The 20,247-nt window shown below is 46.0% G+C and overlaps 1 protein-coding gene across 2 annotated transcripts in view; it reads right to left on the minus strand.

The window, feature by feature from the left end:
• Positions 1-19,513, minus strand: part of GALNT14 (polypeptide N-acetylgalactosaminyltransferase 14) — a 137,081-nt gene extending 117,568 nt beyond the window's left edge. Inside the window, exon 1 of one of the 2 annotated variants that reach the window (XM_038751704.1) lies at positions 19,159-19,513. In XM_038751704.1, the coding sequence (XP_038607632.1) occupies positions 19,159-19,287 (129 nt within the window). In that variant the 5' untranslated portion in view covers positions 19,288-19,513. The remainder of the gene's footprint in view (positions 1-19,158) is intronic. The other variant, XM_038751703.1, reaches the window with a different exon arrangement.
• Positions 19,514-20,247: the final 734 nt, after the last annotated feature.

A 20,247-nucleotide genomic window follows, 5' to 3' on the forward strand; every position in this document is an offset into this window, starting at 1 on the left:
ACTGCACCATGCTGCCTCTCATACGGTGGAGTAGCATTGCAGGCTACAGGTTATGAGCAGGTGAAGCAGTGTGGCCTCGGGAAATGAGCTCTTTCCCCCAGCCTGTGAGTTAGAGGACTTGGGTTCTAATCTCATCTCTGCCGCTTGCCTGCTATGTTACTTTCAACAAGTCACTTCACTTCTCTGTTTCTTAGCTACCTCATCTGTAAAATGGGGATTAAATCCCCCACCCGCTGACTTAAAATGTGAGCCCCATGCGGAACAGGGACTATGTCCAACCTGATTACCTCATATTCATTCATTCATTCATTGTTGTATTTATTGAGCGCTTACTGTGTGTAGAGCACTGTACTAAGCGCTTGGGAGGTACAAGTTGGCCACATATAGAGACGGTCCCTACCCAACAGCGGGTTCACAGTCTAGAAGGGGGAGACAGGCACTTAGAACAGTGCTTGACACATAGTGAGTGCTTAACAAATACTGCAATTTTGATTATTATTATTTATTTATGTCTGCTTGTGTCCTCTGTTTATTTCTGTTCTCTTAAGACACCTCTGTAAAGCCCACTGTCTCTATATTCCTTGCATTTAGGGATTGCTACCTTGACTTCATTTGTATGTTCCCCCACACGCTGCTGCTTTGCTCTGCACCCGATAGATGCTCAATAAATATTGTTGATACAGATACCGATCTCATCTCTCATTCTGCTTCTTCCTTATCCCTCCCTCCAGGTTTGACAACAATTCCTTTTAGGCTATGTGCCAGGATATTGCTGGCACTAAAGAAATAACTACTCTTTTGAAAGAACTCCATCACACACACACACACACACCGAGAAGTCCCTGCAAAATGGTAATTTGCATGCTGCCAGGCTCCTTTCTCTTGCTGGTTGCAAATACCCTAGTGCAAATATTACTGCATCTGCATGATCCACCTGGTCTGGAAAGAACACATTGCTTCTCTCAGCATGATTCTGAAAATTCCCCAACCTGAATTCCCATCTCTGCCTGACCTAACTTGAACCCCGAAGTTTCATGCTACAGATGAGCAACAGCAAAGTACTAGGGAAGTGCTGCTTTGCAGCCATTCCTTCCCCCATAAATATCACCCTCGATAATTAAAGTGGCAGATGGGTACATAAATTCTTCAAAAGTAATTCTCTTGCCAAAGACAAAGCAGCATATGAATGAAGTGTGAACAGTAAATTTGTCCAACTTTTAAGAAGCTGCAAGCACAGGGAAAATATCCTTAGGAAAATCCTTCCTGGTTTTCCCACCAGACTTTGCAAATGTCTCTTTGAGGCTCAAAAGGAAAGAAGCAGTGAGTAATTTTGCCTTTCTCCCTCCCCTCCATGGCCAGGAGCAGTCCAGAGAAAAAGCGGTGAAATGCCAAAATGGCTTTCACGAGGGAGGGTCATAAGTTTTTTTCCATGAGAACGAAGAAGAAGAAGAAAAAAAAGAGAGCTTAATATATTTCTTTGAACTTCCACGGCGTCCTTTCGGAGCCCTTTGCACACTGCAATTCATCTCCACGGCCCCCGTGTGAATAGCGAGTGGGGATGGAAATGATTTCCTCAGGGAACCGCCAACTGTATGACTCCGTTAAATCATCTGTGCACCGTTCAATGACTTTCATCCTGCTGGGTCTAGATCCCTTTGCCACTATACTAGCTCTGCCTTTTCTCTCCTTCCCTTCCCCCTCCCTCTCTTCCTCCTCCCTCTACCCACCCCTCCTTCCCTGAATATGAGGCAGGGTTACCAGATAGGTGGATAAGGTGGAGGAAGGGCCCAGCTTTCAAGCCTCTTCTTCATTGGATACTATTCTATACTTCACTCTGCTGCCCGGATCATCTTTGTGCAGAAACACTCTGGGCATGTTACTCCCCTCCTCAAAAATCTCCAGTGGCTACCTGTCAACCTACGCATCAAGCAAAAACTCCTCACTCTCGGCTTCAAGGCTGTCCATCACCTCGCCCCCTCCTACCTCACCTCCCTTCTCTCCTTCTACAGCCCAGCTCGCACCCTCCGCTCCTCTGCTGCTAACCTCCTCACTATGTCTCGTTCTCGCCTGTCCCGCTGTCGACCCCCGGCCCACATCCTCCTCCTGGCCTGAAATGCCTTCACTCCACACATTCACCAAGCTAGCCCTCTTCCTCCCTCCAAAGCCCTACTGAGAGCTCACCTCCTCCAGGAGGCCTTCCCAGATGGAGCCCCCTTTTTCCTCTCCTCCTCCCCATCCCCCCGGCCTACCTCCTTCCCCTCCCCACAGCACTTGTATATATATTTGTACAGATTTATTATTCTATTTATTTTACTTGTACATATTTACGATTCTATTTATTTTGTTAATGATGTACATAATAGCTTTAATTCTATTTGTTCTGATGACTTTGACACCTGTCTCTATGTTTTCTTTTGTTGTCTGTCTCCCCCTTCTAGACTGTGAGCCTGTTGTTGGGTAGGGACCATCTCTAAATGTTGCCAACTTGTACTTCCCAAGTGCTTAGTACAGTGCTCTGCACACAATAAGCGCTCAACAAATACGATTGAATGAATGAATGAATTGGATCCCGTGACTCACCTTGAGAGCCCATATCCTTGAACCTGGCACCCAGTGAAGGTTGACATTTCTGTGACGCCATCCATCCCATAGTGCTTTAACTGCACCTATCTCTGAAATACAGCTTTTTATTTATTTTTTATGTCATTTGTTAGGCACTTATTTCATGTCAGGCACTGTACTAAGTGCTGTGGTAAATAAAAGATAATCAAGTTGGGCACAGTCCATGTCCCACATGAGGTTCACAACCTTAATCCCTTGAGAAGCAGGATGGCATAGTGGATAGATGATGGGCCTGGGAATTAGGTGGTCATGGGTTCTAATCCCAGCTCTGCCACCTGTCTGCTGTGTGACCTTGGGCAAGTCACTTCACTTCTCTGTGCCTCAGTGATCTCATCTGTAAAATGGGGATTGAGACCGTGAGCCCCATGTGGGACAGGGACTGTGTCCAACCCAATTTTCTTGTATCTACCCCAGCATTTACTACAGTGTCTGGCACATAGTAAGCACCTAACAAATACTATAAATATTATCATCATCATCATTATTATTATTATTATTTTACAGAGGAGGTAACTGAGGCACAGAGGAATTAAGTGATTTGCACAACAGACAAGTGGCAGAGCCGGGCTTAGAACCCAGTTCCTTCTGACTTTTCTTCGTTTCTAAGATAACACTGCAGATTGCAAGATGGTATCTGTGTATGTGAGGATCACCCTAACAATCCACGGGGCCATGCTGCTTCTATAGCCGAAACCTCAGGAATCCGTGCCTGTTAGCAAAGAATGCTCCCCAAAAGCAGAAGGGCGGAGAGAAATCCAAACCCATGCCCCAAAAAGAAATTTGCAGTTACCCTGTTTTCAGCGTAACTCTTCCTTCAATCGATTCCCCCTCTCTCTGCCTTGCAGTAGTGACAGAAAGAGGTGGAAGTCCACCCCTGAATCAGAACTTGTATCATACAAAGCTCTCAGATGAATATAGATCACAGCAGTATCAGCACGGACCCAAATTCAAATGCGGAGAAGCTCCAGTAGAAGAAGGCAAGTCTCTTAAACTCCAAAATGGTGAGAATTGCCTAGTGACCTAATGGGAAGAGTCTGGGCCCAGGAGTCAAAGGACCTGGGTTTGAATCCCTAGCCTGCCACTAGTCCACTGTGTGACCTTGGGCAAGTCACTGAACTTCTCTGTGCCTCAGTTCCCTCATCTGTAAAATGGAGATTAAGGCTCTGAGCCCCATGTGGGACATGGACTATGTCCAACCTGATTATTTTGCCAAATTACCTCAGTGCTTAGCATAGTGCCTGGTATATAGTAAGCACTGAACAAATGCCATTAAAAAAAGGGGTTGGGTGGAAGGGCTCTCCAATTCTTAAAAAACAGTTTGGTTCAAATTGTGCCTAATTAGGGCCTATCAAAACTAACTCACACACACAAATACACACTCATAGGAAATGACATCTCAGTGAAATCCACAGTGCAGGCAGATAGTAGCGGACGTTAAGCAGCCCGATCATTAAACATCTCTCTGGCTTATTTGCGTGCAGTGTGTCTCAGTAATGTGTTATGAGGTGTGTTTGTAATTGGCTACCGCTGATAGTGGTCCTTGAAAGGGAAATGGAGTGTGTCTAAATGCAGACAAAGCTACTTAGAAAGCAAGGACAGAGATGTGACACTCCTCCCCACAACCAAATGGAATTCTCTGGGCTCCTTCCTTCCATGGCTTGAGAAAGAGAGAAAAAATAATAATCCATCTCAATTTTCTCAGCTCCAGAAACAATATTTATAAAATAGAAGGTGATTTCAGACCTCATTTATTTTTGTGGTTCAGTCCCCACTTTCAGCCGACATCATTTTCTAACCAATTTTATTTTCGACAGTTGTAGGAACAGACCTCAGTTCGACTTCAAATCATTAAAAAAAACCATTCTTTCCTTGTCTTGCCGACCCATATTTCAAAGAAATTATTAAATTTCTGGAATGTCTCCTTTGTCTGTAATGTCCCAGGGCTCAGAATCGCCAGACAGAACTCACGCATCGGCTTTAAAAATTCAGGAACGTGGTCCTCTAAGACCCAGACTCGTGATCCTTCTACATCAAGGCCTCTATCCACTAGGACATGCTGCCTCTCCTCTACTGATGTCAGTCATGACCTTTTCGTGATCCACTCGCAAGATGAAACTCTCCCAATCACTTAGTAAGTACAGTGCTCTGTACACAGTCAATGCTCAACAAATATCAGTGATTTATTGATTCTTACTCCCTTCCCACTCCATTTCTTAGGTATTTTCCCTGTCAGTTCATCAAGCATAGGTAATGAAGAGCCTGCATATATTCTCAGGATGACCAAGGAGAAGATATTTCCCGGATCATAAGGTGGTTGACACTACAGAGGAATTCAAAAAAGGTCAAGGGCTTGGGGAGCCTGCATGAGCTGTGAATTCCTCTATTAACTTGAAAGAAGCAGTGTGGTTTAGTGGATAGAGCTTGGGCCTTGGAGTCAGTAGGACCAGGGTTCTAATCCTAGCTCTTCCACTTGTCTGCCGTGTGGCCTTGGGTAAGTCACTTCACTTCCGTGTGACTCAGTTACCTCATTTGTAAAGTGGGGTTTGACCTTGAGCCCCAGGTGGTACATGGACTGTGTCCAACATGATTAGCCTGCATGTCTGGCACAGAGTAAGTGCTTAACAAATGCCTTTAAAAAAAAACTCTGAAGGCAAAGACCTTGTCTTTTATCATACATTTCCATAAGGCTTTGCACACTGAAGCCACTCAATAAACACCTCTGGATGAATGAATGCCTTGGAGTTCATAATAAATAATAATAATAATGGCATTTATTAAGTGCTTACTATGTGCAAAGCACTGTTCTAAGTGCTGTGGGAGATACAAGGTGATCAGGTTGTCCCACGGGGGGCTCCCCATTTTACAGATGAGGGAACTGAGGCCCAGAGAAGTTAAGTGACTTGCCCAAAGTCACCCTGCTGACAAGTGGCAGAGGCAGGATTTGAACCCATGACCTCCGACTCCAAAGCCCAGGCTCTTTCCACTGAGCCACGCTGCTTCTCACGCTAGCACAACATGGCCAGTCAGGATAGCAGAGTTGCTAAAAGGAATATTGGCACCTCCACAGCTGTTTTTCCTCTGAGGGAAGAGGAGTTTATTGTCTGTATCTTGCATTGGAGTCCCAGAGAAATATTTTAAAGATATTTTAATTCATTTTTTCAAGAACTTTGCCATGATCCAGTACCGGCTGAGTCACAAGTCCTGATCTCAGGGCTGTGACCTTGAGTAACCAAAAGTTACTTCCTTGTGGGTGAGATAGGGTGGACTAGGAAGGCCAATTTTGTTTCTGGTAAACATGGGGCCAGCTCGACTTTGTGGACAGTGATATACCTATTTGGTGAATTCCTCAACTGTATTTGATAGGGTTTATCAAAGAGACTAATTCCCTTTCTCAAGGGTGCTAAGATTTGTTTTCCCCTAAACTGTAAGCTTGTTGTGGGCAGAGAACATGTCTACTAACTCTGTTATATTGTACTCTCCCAAGTGCTTAGTACAGAACATTGTAAACAGTAAGTGCTCAATAAATACAACTTAATGATTGATTGCTTGATTGAATGTTTCAGCACTGCTAATGAAGAGGGCCCAGAGCCAGGAGGGAGAGGACTGAGTGGATCAGGGTCCTGTCCAGATTTTCATGGAGATTCGAAGGGGAAAATAATATTTTCTGATTTCCCTCCCACTTATTATTTGCCTACTGATTTCCCTACTACTTATTATTCCCTCCTAGCTTATTATTTGCTCCCCTCCCCATATCCCACTCCACCCTGGTCCTAGAAAGTGAAAAACCCAAGTTTTTTCACAGAGATTTCCTGAGAAAATGATACTTTCTGCTTTCTCTTCCACTTGTTTGCAATTTGTTATCAGACTTCAAAAGGAATTGACACTCTGCCAGGCTCATAAGGGGAGATATAGACCTCTCTCTCTCCCATCCCAAGCTACGGCTATCATTTCCTAGTAGTCAGAAGACTTGGAAAACAAAGTGCCCCGGACATAGCAACTGCTATACAGCTCCCAGCATGCATGATCCATGACCAATATCGAGCTCTCATCCAATAATGCTAGAAGCAGTAATGGTATTTATGGGCCCTCAATGAGTTCAGTGAACTGCACCAAGCATGAGGGAAAGCAGTGTGGTCTATGGGATAAAACCTCGGCTTGGGGGTCAGAAGATCTGGGTTCTAATCCTGGTTCCACCTCTTTTTCTACTTGGGGAAGTCACTTCATTTCTCTTTACCTCAGTTACCTCATCTGTAAAATGGGGATTATGACTGTGACTATGACTAAGACTAAGTGGGGCACAGACTATGTCCAACTTGATTATCTTGTACCCACCCCAGCGCTTAGTACAGTGCCTGGCACATAGCAAGCGCTTAACAAATACCACAAAAAAGAAAAAAAAAGGCAACTTAACTTCTCTGTACCTCAGCTTCCTCATTTGTAAAATGGGGAATCAATCTCCCTATTACTTAGATTGTGAGGATTGTGGGGGACAGGGATTGTCTAACCATTGTGGGCAGGGACTATTTTTGTTTATTGTTGTACTGCACTCTCCCAAATGCTTAGTACAGTGTTTTGCACACAGTAAGCACTCAATAAATACGATTGAATGGATGAATGATTAACTTGGATCTACCCCAGCACTTACTACAGTGCTTACTACAGTGCTTGGTACATAGCTTAAGAAATTCACAATTATAATTTTCATTATTATTACATAAAAGACTTAGTCGAAGGAGTAGTGTTCATTGCTCCATTCATTCATTCATTCATTCATTTAATCACATTTATTGAGCACTTACTGTGTGCAGAGCACTGTACTAAGCACTTGGTAAGTACAAGTTGGCAACATATAGAGATGGTCCCTACCCAAAAACGGGTTCAGAGTCGAGAGGGGGAGACAGACAACACAACAAAACATGTGGATAGGTGTCAGGTCATCAGAATAAATAAAAATAAAGCAGATGCACATTATTAACAAAATAAATAGAATAGTAAATATGTACAAGTAAAATAAATAGAGTAATCAATCTGTACAAACACATATACAGGTGCTTTGGGGAGGGGAAGGAGGTAGGGCGGGGGGATGGGGAGGAGGAGAGAAAAAAGGGGGCTCAGTCTGGGAAGGCCTCAGTAGGCCCAGTTTCCTCCCAGTACCCAGGTGTGTTTGCCTTATAATCCGGCCTTGAAGAGATCCTGTCTTTGTTTCTCAGGGTCCCAGTTTAAATCTCAGTAGAATACTCTGCAGGGTGGTCATCAAATGAATGACAGTCCCTTCAGAAGTTTTCCAAGGCTTCCTGGACAGCTCCTCTCCTGAATTACCTAAAGAAATTAAACCCATTTAGGAGGGCAGTCCAAAATCACACCCTGAGACAATAGTGGATCCACCATTCAGCCTGTGGAAGCATCATCCATCCTTCCCCAGACATGAACCAGGGCCTAGGTGAGGTGTCTGATGTCCGAAATCCTGGTTCCCTACCCCCAGATTCTTCCATCCCACCCCTGATCTGACTTCTGTACAAGCACGGCATTTCAATGTCAGAGAGAATCAAACATCAGGGACACAGAAAGCTCCAAGATATCAAGCAGAACTTGAGCGAGAGATGCCTACACGATTCAGCTTCCCGACTCCGCTGAAAACCACCCGGGAAACGAATCTGCACTGCGTATTTGGAATGTGCATCTGGAATGTCATTTCCAGCTGCCTATCACTGCTGTGGCTTGAACTTGAATCAGTCAAGAGGGCAAGCATCACCAGAGGGGAACTTCTTGAACAAGTGCCAAGAGATCTATACAATGCAAAGCAGGAGGATGGTGCAAAAGAAACCAGTAGAAGCTTAGAGCAGAATAGGAAGCGCAAACACCATAATCCTGATTCAAGACTGGCATACAAACCTGGGAGGAGAAAATTCTGAATCTAAAATACATCCGTACGCAACCGAGGCTTAGGTTATGCCCAACCAACTCTCTTCCATCCAGACTAAGGAACTGGTGCATACAAAAAGCCCAAGAAAAACTCTCACTGCCATTTTTTACCTCCCCACTTCACATATATTCATTCATTCATTCATTCAACCGTATTTATTGAGCGCTTACTGTGTGCAGAGCACTGTACTACGCGTTTGGGAAGTACAAGTCGGCAACATATATATATATACATGCCTTCTCCTCCACGACAATTTTCCAAGAATAACACTGTCCAATGGAACAATGAGTTCTCAGTACCTGAAGTGAAGATTGGAAGGGGGTCACTGCCAATCATTAAAAATAAGACCCATCCCCAGGCCCTCCCCTCACTACGGCCATCTTCTCTAGGTTTGCTTGGGGGCAGCTACCCCATTTTGAGCAGTCAATACACTATTAAGCAAAAAAAGAGAAGAATTACACGGAGTAAACTTTTTCCAACAGGATTGTTTGTCCGATTTTTCTCCACTCTCAATGTAAGTAAAAAGCATGGGTTCTCTTGGTTTCATAGTCCTCTCTTCACCAGTGCAGTGCTCACTTCCAGCCTAACGAAGTTTAGCCATGAAACCTTTTTCTCAAGAGTTTTGAGAAAGCCATAAATCCCACCTTTACCTGGCCAGGATCAAGGAGCTAGGAAGGTAGGAGGATATAAAGACAGACACTCTCCCAAGGTGAAGACTTGCATACAGAGAAGCAGAAAAGGCAGGATCAGGGAAAAATGGGAATTTCTGCTGCCACCATTCATTCATCCATTCATTCAATTGTATTTATTGAGCGCTTACTGTGTGCAGAGCACATACTAAGCACTTGGGAAGTACAAGTTGGCAACATAGAGAGACGGTCCCTACCCAACAACGGGCTCATAGTCTAGAAGGGGGAGACAGACAACAAAACAAAACATATGGACAGCTGTCAAGTCGTCAGAACAAACAGAATTAAAGCTAAGCCACAAACTGCAAGCCAAGCTCAAAGGTGGAGGCAGCCATGATGTTGAGGGCGGAGATGACAATGGAAGTTTCCATTTTCACTTCTTCTTGCTGCTGCTCCACTTCTTGCTGAGCTCCTGGTAGAGGCAGAAACTTCTCTTTGTGCCCATTCTATCCCAATATGTGCACTCTGCTCCCCTGGGGTGGAACACGAGAGCTGTTCGCCCCATCACCTTGATAGAGAGTTGAAGTTGGGGCCCTGCCATAATTCGGCTTCCCGTTGTATCGAAACAATTTAACGAATGAAATTAAGCTTCAACCACAACTGCTCTGTTTAAAGAGGAACAGGAAAGTCACGAGAACAAGGGGAAAAGAAAAATTGATCCAACAGAGCAGCTCCAAACAAACCACACAAGCCACCGTATTAACGGGAGAGGACATCCTTAGCCATTCTTCAATATTTTTCCGAGCGACCCTGATATTAAACCTGGTCTGTCACTACAAGCTCTCCCATTGTCTTTATGGGCCAAGCAGGAACTCTGATTTTAAGGCATTCCCTTGGGATTCCCAGGCATATACACTTTGTAAACAGTGCAGTGTTTCACACTGCAATGGAGTCCTTCCACAGTGTTATAGAAGTAGCATGGCCTAGTGGAAAGAGCACGAGCCTGGGAATTAGAGGCCCTGGTTTCTAGAACGCATGTCCTTCTGGCTCCAAGGCCCATGATCTATCCACTAAGTCAAGCTGCTTAGGGAGGTGCCCGGTGTTTTCAGGTTCAGCCTCTCCTCCACACACCCCAGGTTTGTTGTATAATGAAATCCGCTCTCTGTGTTGTCACATCCAAATATGGGGAACCCTTCAGCCCTCCCACATTCTGCAGACCCGGATCAAAGTTGAACTAATTGAGAGGGGTAGCTGGAGATGATTGGAGGGGATTGGTGGAAGATGGACTTCTTCAAAGGCCTGTGGGATGTCTGGCTAGAGGAAACACATGACAGGCAGGTTTCTCCAAGATCATCTTGTCTAGAGGCCGGATAAATCATCCTGAGTCCTAAGTAGCCTCCTGGTCGACCGTGCCAAAGATGATAATAATTAACAATTGTGGTGTTTTGTTAAGCACTTACTTTTTGCCAAGCACTGTGCTAAGCGCTTGGGGAGGCATATGATAATTAGGTCCCATGTGGGGCTCACAGCGAAAGTAGAACGAGTATTGAATCCCCATTTTACAGATGAGTTAAGTGACTTGCCCAAGGTCTCACAGCAGGCAAATGGGAGGACCTATGTTCTAATGCTAGCTCTACCCCTTGCCCACTGGTGACCGTGGACAAGTTACTTTGCTTCTCAGTTTCCTCATCTGTAAAATGGGCATTGAATAGCTCTTCTTCATTCATTCATTCCAATGTATTTATTGAGCACTTACTGTGTGCAAAGCACTGTACTGAGCAGTTGGGAGACTACAATACAACAATAAACAGACTCATGCCCCACCCACAATGAGCTTACAGTCTAGAGACCGTTTTCCCTGCTTAGCCTGCGAACCCCATACGGGACAGAAACAGTGTCTGACATTATTTTTGTATTGCAGCACTTAGTATTGTGCTTGGCACAAGGTAAGCGCTTTAAAAATACCACTATTTCTATTGTTCTTTGTCCTTCCTTTCCAAAGTCACTGGATTCATCCAAGTCAGCAAGCTCAAGAAACAAGTGGCAATTGGATCTCACCTCTGCCGAGGATATATCACTGCTTCAAATACAATAGACCCTTCTCTGTGCCACTTCTTCAAGAAGGGATTATGCACTCAAAAATTAAATTCCCCTCATGTCTCTTGTCTTCTCATGGTGAGCGTCACAGCGATCTTTCAAGGGAACACAGAAAAGAAACAAGGAGCAGCACGCTTATGTTCGATATGAACCAAGAGATGAATTAAAAATAACCGGCTGCCTCTTTCCTAATAATCCCCCATTCAATACCCAATCTGCAACTCATTGCCCTCCAAGCAAAAGAGATGGGATGTTCTCCAGCTCTTGCTATTTCATCCCGGTTCATAACCCGTTCCCTTTGCCCCACTGAGAATAAGAAATGCCTGTTGGTTTTTCCCCTTGTGGGTTAGAGTGGTAGATTTATTTAGTTCTCCTTGTCCCTTGGAGAGACCTGCCATTATTATTTTTCTAGGCATTAAACAATGGGTGAGTCATGGTACCACTGTAGCTCATCAATTTCCAAAGCCAACAAGACTTGTACGATCAATATTTACTCCCCCATCACTCAAGGCGGTAACATGGAGACATAATAGGCTATAATGGGTGCAAAATTCCTGAATGATTATTGCCATTGACAAATGAACAAGACTGTGCATTTATGGTCCATTGTTTAGCAAGATCGCAGGGAGCTTATGGCCACTAAGGCCCTAGATTAATTAAGCCCCTGAGACAATAGGTTGTTAGTTTGTGGCTAGTTGGTGGCCCCCCCGATATGAGTTTAAAGGCTAGTGTTCCATATTCTCATTCACAGGGAGGCCAGCAGGAAGAACCTGGGGCACAGGAAGGGGCAGGTTGAAGACAGAAAGGAGGGGAAGTTACAAGGGTCCATCTTTATTATGGGCAGATCTGCTGTTCATCTAGGAACTGGAAGATGGTAAATCCATAGGAAGGAGGGAAGGAGGAAGAGGGAGAGAGAGAGGATGGGAGAGCCCAAATCCCCAGTCTTCTCAGCGATCAAGTAATCAATGGTATTTATTCATTCAATCAATCAGTTGTACCAATCCCAGAAGGGAGTAGGAGAGGAGGAAATGAAGGCTTAATCAGGAAAGGCCTGTTGGAGGAGATGTGCTTTTAATAAGGCTTTCAAAATGGGGAGAGTGGTGGCCGGGAAAATATAGAGGGGGAGGGAGGGGGGGAGTGACAGGCGAGAGGCAGGATGTGGGCCAGAGGTCGGCCGAGTGATAGACAAGATGGGGGTACAGTAAGTAGGTCGGCATCGGAGGAGTGAAGTGCGCGGGCTGGGTTGTATTAGGAAATAAAGGAGATAAGGTAAGAGGGGCAAGATGACTGAGTGCTTTAAAGCGGATGGTAAAGGCGTTTCTGTCTGATGCACTTTATCGAACACTTACTGTATGCAGAGCATTGTACGAAGAACTTGAGTGAGTACAATACAGTAGCGTTGATAGACACAATTCCTTCCCTCAAGGAGTTTACAATCTAGTAAGAGAAGCAGTGTGGTCTAGTGGATAGAACATGGTCCTGGGACTCAGAAGGGCCTGAGTTCTAATCCCGGCTCTGCCACCTGTCTGCTGAGTCACCTCGGGCAAATCACTTCACTTCTTTGGGTCTCAGTTGCCTTCATCTGTAAAATGGGGATCAAAACTGTGAGCCCCATGTGGGATACAGTCTATGTCCAACCTAGTTGCCTTGTATCTACCCCAGTGCTTGGAACAGTTCCTGGCACATAGTAAGTGCTTAACAGACACATAAAAAAGTATTAAAGCAGTGTGGCTCAGTGGAAAGAACACGGGCTTTGGAGTCAGTGGTCATGGGTTCAAATCACCGCTCTGCCAATTGTCACCTGTGTGACTTTGGGCAAGTCACTTAAACTTCTCTGTGCCTCAGTTACCTCATCTGTAAAATGGGGATTGACTGTAAGCCCCCCGTGGGACAACCTGATCACCTTGTAACCTCCCCAGCGCTTAGAACAGTGCTTTGCACATAGTAAGCACTTAATAAATGCCATCATTAGTAGGGGAGACAAGTGTTAACTTATAGTTGAATAGCAGGGTATAAGGCTATGGAGTTAACTTATAGATAGGAAAATCAGCTGAGTGTAAGGCTATGGCATCAACTTATAGATAGGGATATCAATCAGGAGAGTATAAGGCTATGGAGTTAACATAAATAGATAGGGGAATACATCAGCAGAATATAAGACTATGGAGTTAATTTATAGAGAGATAGGGGAATCAATCAGCAGAATATAAGGCTATGTTCATAAATGCTGACTCCAAGATGCCACCCCTGCTGACCCACTGCTGCTGGGGACAAAATTGTATCTCAAGCACCAAATACCCAAGCCCAACCTTAGAAAACAGTTCCCCAATGCACTTCTCTTAGCCCCGAGTAAACTCCTCCAACAGGGTCAAAATATTTCCTCTCTTCTGAGCTCTGAGATAAATGCATAAGGGGTGGAACATTGCTGGGTAGCACTGTGATGCTGCTTCATTGAGCAAGGTGAGAAAGCTGAAGGACAGGGAAAAGTGGCGGAGGGAAACAAGATCAGTCAGTCAATCATATTTACACTGAGTGCTTACCGTGTGCAGAGCACTGTACTAAGAGCTTGGGAGAGTCCAATATAACAATGTAATAGACACATTCCCTGCCCACATTAAGTTCACAGCCTAGAGGATGAGCTTATAGTTTAGATCACCGGAGAAGCAATGTCGCTTAGTGGAAAGCGTTAGACGGCCTGGGTTTTAATCCTAGCTCTGCCACTTTCCTGCTTTGTGACTTTGGACAAGGCACTTCCATTCTCTGGGCCTCAGTTTCCTCATTTGTAGAATGGGGATCTGATACTTGTTCTCCCATCTATGAATTGGCAGTATTCACCATTGGGGTGCTCCTCAATGACAGAAGAAAGATTAGGCTGTCCTCTCATTCACCTAGAGAGAAGGATTAATGTCGAGCCTGTTGATGTGATGCTGGCTCTGAATAAGTAGAGGCGATTTCTACAATGGACAGAATGTCAACAGAATAGCTGAAATTCAACATACTCGGAGGACATGATTTCCAGTGTCGTTTTCTATTAGATCGACATGTCTCTGTCCCAGAGCAAACTAGCTCTATTATTAAAAAGGGCCAGACAGTCTCCATCCACCCAGGGTAACAGGTAACACTTTATAACCACTTGGTCAGTACCCAAGGATGACCTTCAGGTAGGTAAACCAGGGATTTCCCCGAAGAAGGGGTAACCGACTCCCTTGTTAGTCAGCACTAAAGATGATGGTCTTTAATAGGCATTGATATTGTCTGCATTTCATTCATGCATTCAATCATATTTATTGAGCACTTACTGTGTGCAGAGCACTGTACTAAGTGCTTGGGAAGTACAAGCTGGCAAGGTGGCCCAGCATACATTACCCCTGCATTTCTTCACATTTCCCGGCCCCACGTCTCCCCTTTGAGAAAGAAAGGAAAGGAAGGGGAGAAGGGATGAGAGTAGTGGAAAAAGGAAGATCCCTTGGGAAATTCTCCCTCCTTGGTCCTTATTTACTTTCTCTGTTCTTCTCTTTCTCCTAGTGTATTGAAACTTAAGGTCAAGAATGCATTCCTCATCTTCCTTCCCAAATCCCCTCCTCCAGATGACATTTCTTTCCCAGCTGGCCACACCACCGTCCTGTCTGTCTCTGAAGTCCACGATATAGGCATTATCCTCATCCACTCTTTCAATCCACATTTAGCTCATCGCCAAACCCTGCTGGTTTTTCCTCCACGACACTTTGAGGAACCACCCCTTCCTCTGTCCAAATGACCACCACGTTGGTTCAAACACTTGTCATGTCCCAACTTAATTATGCATCAGTCTCCTCACTGGTCTCCCTGCTTCCAGTGTCCCTCCTCTCCAGTCCATCAGCTCCTTGGCATGTTTATTATGGACCTCAATACAAGCTGTAAGCACAAGGAAAGCTTCCCTTTGGGGTAACATCTGGTGAGCAGCAATGATTCCTTCTAAAACTACCCCTACTGGGCTCACTTCAGGACCTTTTTTTCATGATATTTGTAAAGAGCTCACTATATGCCAAGCACTGTACTTAAGCACTGGAGTAGATACAAACTAATCAGGTTGGACACAGTCTGTGTGCCACATCAGGCTCACAGTCTTAATCCCCTTTTTACAGTTAAGGTAACTGAGGCACAGAGAAGTAAAATGACTTGCCCAAGACACAGGGCAGACAAGTAACAGAGCCAGGATTAAAACCCAGGTCCCTCTGCCTCTCAGGCTGTACTCTATCCACTAGGCCATCATCTTGTAAGGTTTCACCAGGGTGGCTGTTCTTCAGTATATCGATGGGGTGTGGTCTCGGTGAGTCTGAAGTCTGAGGATGTTATTCAAGACGTGTTTATTTATTTTCCAGTGTTGTTGGTAAAAATAACCAGAGTATGAATAATAGGCAAGTAGTCTCCACTATTCCATTTATCCATCTACATAAGAGGTCTTCTTCAGAACAGCTCAAGCTCCTCTTTAAACATTAACTCATTCCACCACTTCCGGGACTTTCAGAGGGGATCCATAATATTACTCACTCGATTTCACAGCTCAGAAAACTAAGGCAGGAACAGAGAAAGCGTGACTTGTAACCCAGCAGGTCAGCGCCCAAATGATCTGAGGCCGTGATGGCCATGGATAAAAGATTCTCTGTTTCCTTTTGGGGAAGGGGGCAGAGAGGATAAGGGGCAGCCTCACCCTGCTATGAGAAACTCCAGACTAGAGACAAGCCAGGAACCAGCTCAACAGTGAGGCCTCATTCAGACTCTCTTGGCTGGACAGATGGTGGATATAGTATAGAGTCTCAAGAGTGCAATGTGCAAAAAAAATGGCAGGGTTCCCCCCCCGCCCAAAGTGAGTTGCCAGGAATTTTCCAGTACATGCCTACAATGATCCATAAAGCGCAACAGGGAACCAAATGAGAAAAGCCTTGGAAGAGAAAGAAGATGCTTCACATTCAGAACTACAAAGGGTTCCGAAAATACAATGCTGAAAATACTGAAGTGCAATGCAAAATACAATGCTGAAAATGCAGACTAAAGTTTCCATTATTAAATCCCTCCCTTGCCAAGTGCTAGGATCATTAAATCCTTTTTAACAATAATTGGGGTATTTTTCAAGTGCTTTCTATGTGCCAAGCACTGTTCTAAGTGCTGGGGTAAATATAGTATAGGCAGTTTGGCTAGAGTCCAGGCTGTGCAAAGGGCTCACAGTCTAAGTAGGAGGGACAGCAGGTGTTTTAGTGCCCATTTTATACACGAGGAGACTAAGGCTCTTACCAGAAGTCAAGCGCTGGGGTAGATATGAGTTAATCAAATCAGTCAGAGTCCCTGTCCCACATGGGGCTCACAGTCTAAGCAGAAGGGAGAAAAGTTACTGAACCTCTGTTTTATAGCTGAGAAAACTGAGGCACAGAGAAGTTTTAGTGATTTTCCAAAGTCACACATTAGGCAGGTCACAGAACTGGGCTTCGAACCCATGTCCTGTGACTCCCAAGTCCGTGCCCTATCCACTAAGCTATGCTGCTTTCTGCCCTTTGAGAGGAGAGGTGCGGGAAACCAGTTAGCTACACTTCAGCTAGATGCAACAATCTTTATAGTCAAGAAAGGAAGCTGAAAAGGAAGAGTGGATTCAAAGCAGGAGATCCAAGATTTCACTCCCAAATTTGCTAGTGACCCTTTGGTACTGGTGAAAAATGCCTCAGTTTCCCCATGAGGTGATCTTAGATCAGCTGCTTGACAAAACATTCTGGGATCCTCAGGTAAACCCTCCGCCGAATGCCCAGGCTTGATTTGCCAGTCTTTTATGCCCTTTTAGGGTACATCAGGGCAACTTTCTCAGTGACTGGTTTCAAACTATTTACTCCTTTTAATGATTTACACAATTCCAAACCAGTTCTTTAAGTGTAAAAGTAATATTTCAGGATATTGTTTTTATTTTTTAAGGCTTTCAAAGTGAGGGGGGAAAGAGAATCTAACTATTAACTTGAACGGGGTAAAATAATAACAGAATAAAACTTAGTGTAACAGCTGAAGTGATTTGTGCTGGGTCATTGCTGAGAGGAGATATATTTCTTTAGAGTTCAGGAATACTTGGGGAATGAGACATTTTAAGCCCGTATATTTTCCATTGGCTTCCTCAAGAAATACTTTTCTAAGCACTAAAGTGAATTTGACTTAGTAAAATTTTGAAAAACAAAATGTTAACAGTTCAGCTTCCCAACAAATGATAGAGGAAAAACATGAAAACATGGTTCATATCTAGAACCCATCTTCAATTTAAGCTTCAAAGCCTGGTACTTATCTAGAGTTGAGCTATGTCGAGTTCGAAAAAAAAATTGTTAAAAAGAGTCCACACGAAAATCCTGCTCAGGATAAGTCTTGCCTCTGCTATTAATAACGCCGGCCATTGTTAAAACTAAAAGAAAAACCCACTGAACTGTTTTTTATTTATATAAGCGCTTAGTACAGTGTTCTGCACACAGTAAGTGCTTAATAAATACGATTGAATGAACGAAGTTTGCCTGTACATCACTTGGAGCAGAAGCGACGTGGCTTCTCTATACAATCAGATTGATTTTCTGGATCTCAAGCAAAAACTGAGCCAAATAGTATTCCAGCGTTTAAAAGAAGGGGAAGGCACGCTTGTATTTTAGGACAGAAACCAAATAGAAGGTGCCATAAAAACCCTTTGCAATTAGCTCTGGAAAGTGAGCTGTCCGCGTCCCTGAAAGAGGGAACTTAACTCGCCGAGACTGAAAAACGCTGAGCCCTGAAGTTTTATCCCTGTGCAACTGGGAGCTGGTTCTTAGCATGGTGTGCTCCGATATGTCTGCTAAGAATAAACGGGGAGAAGATAGCGAAGTGCAAGAGGGACCAGGGAAAGTTTGTGCCCCTGCTGGAGTTATTAATTTGACCATCGGAAGCAGGGGAGAAGGGAGAAAGAAATGCCTCTATTTTATGGCTAAAAGAGATCCGGGGATCCGAGTGAGCCAGGCTGGCTGAGTGAGGACTGGCTGAGGTTTGATATCCAAGAGATTTGGGGAGGGCAGGGCAGTTCTGGAGGCAGAACAAGAAAGCCGGCGCCCCTGGGAGAGGGTCTTGGATAATAATAATGAATAATTATGGCATTTGTTAAGCGCTTACTATGAGTAGTGTTGCCCCTCCCCTCAAAAGGGCATCGGGTGACAGGTGACAGGGCAGCCCCAAGGACAGGGCGGATTGGTACCTAGCCCAAGAGGAGGGACCGGACGGGTCAAAGTTCAACCCCCCCATCCCCAGGACCACCCCCTTGGGGAAACTAACTTGTGCCCCACCTTGGGGAGAGGAAGCGCATCCGTGGATTTTTTCTAGCGCTGATTAGATGGACTTGGGTTTAGGATGCGAAGATGCTCATTAGAGAGGATGGAGTCTAAGGGCATGCGGTGGGTCACCTCTCCGGACAAGCCCCTTGCCCGGGGTACGCAACCCTTGCCCCTGGTCCCGGGCCCCGGGGGCGGGGTGTGAACGAAGAAGGCAAGCCACTTCTCTGTGCCTCAATTAACCTCAGTTGTAAAATGGGGATGAAGACAGGGAGCCCCACGTGGGACAATCTGATTACCTGGTATCTACCCCACCGCTCAGAGCAGACCTTGGCACGTAGTAAGCGCTTAACAAATACCATTATTATGATGATGAAGGGTCTTTGATCTGCCCAAGACACACACACACACACACAAAAGCAGCCAGAGGGGGTATTTAAAATCCACAGAGATGAGGTACGCAGTAGCCACTGGAGGACTGCCTAATGAACCCCTAGGGCCGGATCTTGCCCCCTCCCCGAGAATGGGCATCTTCTCGCCCAGCATCAGTACCCCAGCCCCCTTCCTCGTCCGTGCCCCCCTCAAATCCTCTTACCTTTGGGGTATGCCCCTCCGGACCTGCGGCCACTTCTAACTTCCTCTTGGCCCCCCAGAAGAGCAGGAGGGCGGCCACCCAGAGGACTCCAACGAGGGACAGAAGCAGCCGGCGGGTCAGCCGCCTCATGATCCCCCGGACCCCCGGACTCCTGGGTCCCCGGCGCCCCGGAGAGCCGGGTGCCCGGGGGTGGGGGTGGGGGGGAGGGAAGCTCAGAGGGGCGATGGGGGTGCACAGGAGGAAGCCCCTACCCCCGGCATGGGCGTGGGAGGAGAGGGGAGACGGGGGGACAGGGAAGGGGCGCGGGAAAGGACTGGCAGCTCTCTCCTGCTCGGTCAGAGTGGAGAGCCAGTCCCGGGAGCTCCTGGGTAGGGGGGAGGGAGGGAGGAGGTGCAGGAGGAGGAGGGGGGGACGGAGGGGAGGAGGAGAAGGGGAAGGAGGGGAGGAGGAGGGGGGGAGGAGGAGGACGAGAAAGGAGGAGGAGGAGGGGAGCAGGAGGAAGAGGAGAGGAGGAGGGGAGCAGGAGGAGAGAAGGGGAGGAGGAGGAAGAGGAGGAGGAGAAGAGGTGGAGAAGAAGGAGAGGAGGAGAGGAAGGGCGAGGAGGAGGAGAGGAGGGGAGAAGGAGGAGGAAGAGGGGAGGAGGAGAGGAAGGGCGAGGAGGAGGAGAGGAGGGGAGAAGGAGGAGGAAGAGGGGAGGAGGAGGAGGGGAAAAGGAGGGAGAAGAGGAGGAGGAAGAGGAGAGGAGGAGGAGGAGAGGAGGAGGAGAGGAGGGGAGAAGAAGGAGGAAGAGGGGAGGAGGAGGACGAGGAGAGGAGGAGGAGAGGAAGAGGGAGGAGGAAGAGGATAGAAAGGGGAGGAGGAGGAAGAGGAGAGGAGGAGGAGGAGAGAAGGGGAGGAGGAAAGGAGGAGAGAAGGGGAGGAGGAGAGGTGGAGAAGGAGGAGAAGGGGGAGGAGGAGGACGAGGAGAGGGGGAGGAGAGGAAGAGGGAGGTGGAAGAGGATAGAAAGGGGAGGAGGAGGAAGAGGAGAGGAGGAGGAGGAGAGAAGGGGAGGAGGAAAGGAGGAGAGAAGGGGAGGAGGAGGAGAGGAG

This window comes from Tachyglossus aculeatus, chromosome 9 (assembly GCF_015852505.1).
Source record: "Tachyglossus aculeatus isolate mTacAcu1 chromosome 9, mTacAcu1.pri, whole genome shotgun sequence".
Taxonomy (NCBI): Eukaryota; Metazoa; Chordata; class Mammalia; order Monotremata; family Tachyglossidae; genus Tachyglossus; species Tachyglossus aculeatus.